Source organism: Asparagus officinalis, chromosome 9, assembly GCF_001876935.1.
Source record: "Asparagus officinalis chromosome 9, Aspof.V1, whole genome shotgun sequence".
NCBI classification, from domain to species: Eukaryota; Viridiplantae; Streptophyta; class Magnoliopsida; order Asparagales; family Asparagaceae; genus Asparagus; species Asparagus officinalis.
Window position 1 is genome coordinate 9,976,595 of NC_033802.1, and position 6,569 is coordinate 9,983,163.

Sequence of the window (6,569 nt, forward strand, 5' to 3'; positions counted from 1 at the left end):
AAATATTGTTACTATTTTTTCAGTAAAATGGTTTTTAAGTGGAGACAAATTGAATGTTTCTTACCTGCTTTCAAGACTTTCCTTCCTTCTGAGGACATTGAGGCAAATTTAATCAGCATTTGGTCCTATATTTTGAACAGCAGAGAAAAAATGAAGTCTGAAAATTCTCCACTTAGATTATTCTGCAATGTTGAGACAACCGTACGTATCTTCCTTTATTTAATTTAAAATAACACTTGAGTTACATTTTATTTAACCAGTTTTATGTTGTACAGTTTTGCAACATTCATTGGACAAATGAGTCCAATGATGAATTGAAATACAGTAGGTTTGCTTCCCGGATGGATGAGCAACTTGCTCTGTATCCACATATGAAGTTTAATGAGATTGATTTGGTAAAGATTCGAAGACAATGTTTTTATTCTTTAACCTAATTTTAACTATATCTGTAAAAGCACTGATTAAATTTCACAACCATTAGCTCTTCTTTCCCATAAATGTGTTTGAGCATTTCTACATTGTGTGCTATGGGCTAAAGAATCTAAGTATGGAGCTGATTGACAATAGCAAAAACTACCCAGACTACAAGAAAAAATATCAAGGTCGTCCTGAGGGTTTGGTATCTTTTTCCACCTTACGTATGTGCTTTAAGTATTTACTGGCAGAATATAGTAATAAGTGAATCTGGATTCACTATAGTGAATCTCGATTCACTGGAGTCAGAGAAATCCAAATTCGCTAACTCTAGGGAATCTCGATCACTAGAGTTAGTGAATCTGGATTCACATCTTTCTGTGAATCTTGATTCACTAGAGCTAGTGAATCTGTGTTCACACTAGGGAATCACGATTCACTAGCTATAGTTAATTCTAGTGAATCCAGATTCACTAGTGTGAATCCAGATTCATTAGTTTGAGTCCAGGTGAACTAACTCTATTAAATCCTGGCGAACTAGATCCAATGAATCGAGATTCACTGTCATGAATACTGTTTCCATATAAACAACCAAAACAATTTGTATATTATATTAGATATTATTGTATGATAATTTGGATTTTTTATGTGACACTGATTACTTTTGATTAAACAGCACAAGAATTTTGTGAGATATTTGGCACACAAAAAACATCACAAGTCGAGTGAAATAAAGAGATAAGGCCTGACAGACTTGAGATGGAGTGGAGAACGGCCAAAAACGAATTTGATTGTGGTATTTTTGTCATGAGACATATGGAGACCTACATGGGCGGTGGTACAGCAAATTGGAACTCTGGTTTCCATAGAGAGGGTGTAAGTGTTTAAACTAATAATGTATTGATAATTTACAGTTAGTCTTTATGAATTAATAAAATTTAGAATATAGCTGCTGAATCTTGAACTGAATTATTGTTCATATCGACAGGAGTGATTAAAAAATCAACTACATAGACTGAGGTCTATATACTGTTGCCAAATTCTTACTGATCCAACAAATAAATTGGCCAAAGAAGTCATCAGGAAAGCCCAACAGCACCATGCTAAAACTGCTAATGTCAAACAAGAGAGGAGGAAGACCACAAGATCTCAGAGAAAATGATATTCTGTCATCAGCATAATTGAATTGTTGAAGTTTACAGTTATTGAGTACATTGTCAATTAATATTATTGAATATAACAGTTTGTTTTGATCTGCTTTTCTATGTAAATATACTTTATAATATATAATAGCTTTGTTATAATTTTATTTCTAGATTTGTGAATAGTTTGGATATATAAAAATAATGTGAAGGTAATGAATGCAATTGGAAGAATTTCGATTTAAGGAGACAATGTGAGTTATAATTCAAGGTTTTGTGTAAGATTCAGTAAATTAATTATACTTATTATGGATTGAATGTATTTAATCTGGATTCACTGGTTCAATATTATCTTAAGTTATTAGTAATTTATTTGATTGAATCTAGATTCACTATAGTGAATCCAGATTCAATTGAGTAAATCCAGATTCACTACAATAAAAGATTCAGTAAATTAATCATACTTATTGTGGATTGAATGTATTTAATCTGGATTCACTGGTTCAATATTACCTTAAGTTATTAGTAATTTATTTGATTGAATCTAGATTCACTATAGTGAATCCAGATTCACTACAATGAATCTAGATTCACTATAGTTAGTCCATAATCACTTAAAGCAAATCAATCAAATAATTTGATTGTTTGATTGATTATAGTGAATCCCTATAATGAATCCAGATTCAATTCAATGAATCTAGATTCACTACAATGAATCTAGATTCACTATAGTTAGTCCAGAATCACTTAAAGCGAATCAATTTTAATTTGATGACTGCATACAACTACTTTATCATTCCTATTGAAATAATACAACTACTAATAATGAAATTTACATGCTATATGAATACATCTCTATTCAATATACTAACATGACACAACGTAACCATGTAATTAATAATCTAGTAAATATATGTCGTTAAGAATTACACAATTCAGCAATTCTAATAAGAAATGTATTACTAAACATGATTTTGAAACGAAATATGACAACTAAATTAAACATCACTCTGCTGTAATGTTTTCTTTAATGGGCATGTCCGTGTGTCATGAAAATCGAGTTTTTTGCACATATTACACAGCCTTGGCACCTTCTTCTTTCGTTGACTAATTGATTTCTCATAATCACCAACAATTCTCCGTCCACACCCCTTGTTTCTATCTTCAATGAGAGGTTTAACAATCACTTCAGCTGGTATTTTTGAGCAAACAAAAAACTCCATTACATCATTTTTGTTTTGTGTGTCAGATTTCCCACTAGATTCACACAAACTGTGCTTCAACTCCTTCAACTTTTCTTCCAAGTAGTCAAGTCTCTCACCATCTAAACCTGCCAAACTCACACAGGATTGAAAATCATACCATATGTCATTCAACTTGCGATTTGTAACTTCAATTGCATTGCACTGTTCTGATATTTTCTTAAACTGTAATGAATGCCTCATCTCAGCACCTTTTGTCCATCGGTTCACAACAAGATGTCTTGGTATTTTTGTTACATCAGCTTGGTTCAGTGCAAAAAAAAAACCATGTTTACATACTATACCCATTTTCTCAAACATCCTACACGTACATTGCACGTCATTGTTCAAAACAACATGTTTCACCTAAAATTCAAAAAACAATGTATATTAGCACTGAATAAAAAAATAAAATGACAAGCGCATGAAATAGTCACTGAATCGCGATTCAATTTTTATTTTTTTAATCTCCATTATTAAGTTTTACCTCAAATATTTTTCCATGTCTCTTTTCGTCCTTTATGGAAAAAATCTTCACACCATCTTGTTCTGATATACTGTTGATACTCATATCATAACAGGATGACATTATCTCTTTTTGTACCTCATAAAACATTGTTCGAGTGTACAACTCTGCTGCATCCCTCTCCAATAACAATGGCGTGTCCATTCTTGGCATCAACTTTGTTCCTTCATAGTTTAATCTTGCGTTTGTATGCCTTTGCTTATCCATAGCACTCTCGTATCGGAGATAAAATTCTGTCAATGTGTCAGATCCATGATTGAATTTGTCAAAGAAACTGTTCTCACTCTCTGATATTGATGTAGTACGTAATAATCCAGCTATTTGATCATCAGCATAATAGGCTGGAATCCATGACTCTCGAATGTTATACAGTTCACACAACCATTCATTACTTTCAAGCTATAATAGGCTGGAATCCATGACTCTCGAATGTTATACAGTTCACACAACCATTCATTACTTTCAAGCTTAAATTCTTTCATAACATCTTTCCAATCACACAACCATTCATTACTTTCAAGCTTAAATTCTTTCATAACATCTTTCCAACCTACTTCAAATGTTGTTGGATCTATATCTACACTCCAAATCAGTGCATTTATCTTGCTCTTGAAATCATCCATCTTCGAAATGCATTTTGTCAACTACAATATAAATATATAACGAAAGATTCAGTATTTATCTAATGAGGATTCATGATGTTTATATGTGGGATTCATTACCTTTTGGTTAAATTTCTTCATGATGTGCCACATGCACAAACGGTGACGTGCTTCTCTAAAGACGGTTGGTATAGCTTACTTCATGGCAGAGCACTGATCTGTAATAATACACTTTGGGTCGTGAATCATGCATTTCATGAATACCTCCAAAATCCAGACATAGTTATCAATGTCCTCTTTAGCTATCAATCCTGCTGCAAATACAACACACTTCTTATAATTGTCAAGCCCAGTGAATGGAACAAACTTCATGTTGTACCTATTGTATCACATACAAAAAAATATAAGATTCACTATGATATATGTTAGACCCTAGAGGGGGGATGATTAGGGTCTTATGCTAATCTAATCCCAATTAAAAGCTAATTAAAATTTTGTAGATCAATATGTTCTTGCAATAGATAGATATGAACAATAAGAGCAATAAGACTAATAAGAATATGCACAAATAAAATATGAGACAAGCAAAACACAAACACACGATATGTTTACGAGGTTCGGTCCCCACGACCTACGTCCCCGCTCCTCACCTCGAGGAGATATCCACTATCACAATCCGGTTTGGAAGCCGGAACTTCTACACACTCGGTTTACAAGTTCACCGAAAACTCTCACACTACACAATCACTCAACAAACACACTTTACACACTAAGTGTAACTCCTATTGGATTCGACCCCGTGTCTCGCCTCACACTTCTCTCGGTGTACAAGTGTATTACAAGTGATTTTCACAAATAAAAGTTAAATACAATGATTTGTTCTCAAATAACAAATGAGAACTCAATAAAGCTCACACTCACTAAATCACACCCCATAACCCACACTATATGGTATGAAGATATTTAAGCTCAAAAAGTGTGTGTGATAACAGTGAATGAAAATAATATAACTCAATGAATATAGCTAATCAAATGAAAGTGAAATAATAAGCTATATATAAGGAAGAGTTTAGAAAAACTTCTCAATGAACAAGAAGAGCTGAAGAAATGATGATGAGGATGGATTCCTCAATTTGAATTCAAGGCTTCTTCTTTGTGAAAAACTGCTCTTTTGAAACAAGGCACTAAACACCTCTTAAACACTTTGTAAACTTTGTAAACTTAAGTAATCAATTTTCTTGAGAGGTTTTAGTGTTGAAAGTAGTAGGGTATTTATAACAACCCAATACATCAGTAAAAACCCAAGTAAAAAGACCAAAAACCCATTAGAAAACAAAACAGAGAAGTAGCCGTTACAGTGCAACGGCTATATCTGCGGTCGACCGCAGATCCACGGCCGGTCGACCGCTGAAGGCTGAAACCCAGAGTATGCTCTCTGGACAATTTGCGGTCGACCGCAGCGACATGCTCGGTCGACCGAAAACAGATATTCATGAAAACTTCAGGTTTAAAATTGGATTTTTAGGCATGTAAAAGTTAGCCAATGTTGTCCAACAATTATGAAACTTTAGGGAAAGTTTATAAATGAGAGAATAAGTATGTTTGAAAAGTAATTGTTGGAAATGCAATTTTATTTTGTAAAAGCTCACTGTTTTTGAGCAGTGTATAGAAAACCTGTTTTTCATAAAAATAAGAATTGAACTATGACTTATGAAGATGTATTTATATTTTATGAATACATTATATATATTATGAAGTATGATAGAGATGTAAACATAAAAACAATTCTAACAAAGTTTGAAACAAAAATCATTTGAACAAACTTGTGTTGTGTATATATATTTTGAGCTTAGATAAAGTCATACACTATATGTAAACAAACCTCTCTTATACCTAGGTGATTGCCACATATAAACTTGCATCTTTAACTCTTGATATAGAAATCTTTTCACCATGTGTTGATGTCCTGAAAAGAAGAAAATAAACCACAAACACTAGAAAACGAATTAGCTGTAAATTGTTTGGCGAATCATCATCAAAACCAAAGGGCCAACAATATATAATTCCAATATTGAAAATTGTAAGAGATTAACTATAAAATCTTACTTGTTTGTGGCATATGTAGAGTCAAATGATATCACATCTCCAAATACATCGTAATTTCTTCGTCCAATAACATCTGCCCAAAAAATGCGAGTTAATCGACCCCCTTCATCGACTGCATAATCATAGAAAAATCCATCACACATCTCCTTCTTATCCGTGAACTTCTCGATGATCATTTGAGCATCTCGATCACCAATATAAAGCTTCACATCCCTACTCCAATTTTTAAACTCGGTACACGTAGCACCAACATTAGAATAACTTCCACACAACTCCTTAGCAAAGTTATATGTTTTGTTAGGCCCCATGTTGGTTTTTGCACCATCAAATACAAGTTTCTTATGTGCGAGACCCAGAACTCTATTTGACTTCAAAAATTGTTTCCCACTCCCGGACACCAAAAAATGAGAATGTTCTTCAATGAATGAGAGAACATTATATCCTTTCAAACCATCGAACTTAAAAACGACTTTAGCTTTGCAACCACATCTACTAGATAATCTGGATTCACTACATAGACTTCAATGCGTTGAATCCA

The 6,569-nt window shown here is 33.2% G+C and overlaps 1 protein-coding gene across 1 annotated transcript; it reads right to left on the minus strand.

The window, feature by feature from the left end:
* Nucleotides 2,555–6,339, minus strand: LOC109823179 (protein FAR1-RELATED SEQUENCE 5-like). The gene is made up of 5 exons (XM_020389465.1): nt 6,032–6,339; nt 4,190–4,304; nt 3,784–3,967; nt 3,285–3,664; nt 2,555–3,163 (listed from the first exon to the last, which is right to left on the minus strand). The coding sequence occupies exons 1-5, from the start codon at nt 6,337–6,339 to the stop codon at nt 2,555–2,557; spliced, it is 1,596 nt and encodes a 531-aa protein (XP_020245054.1).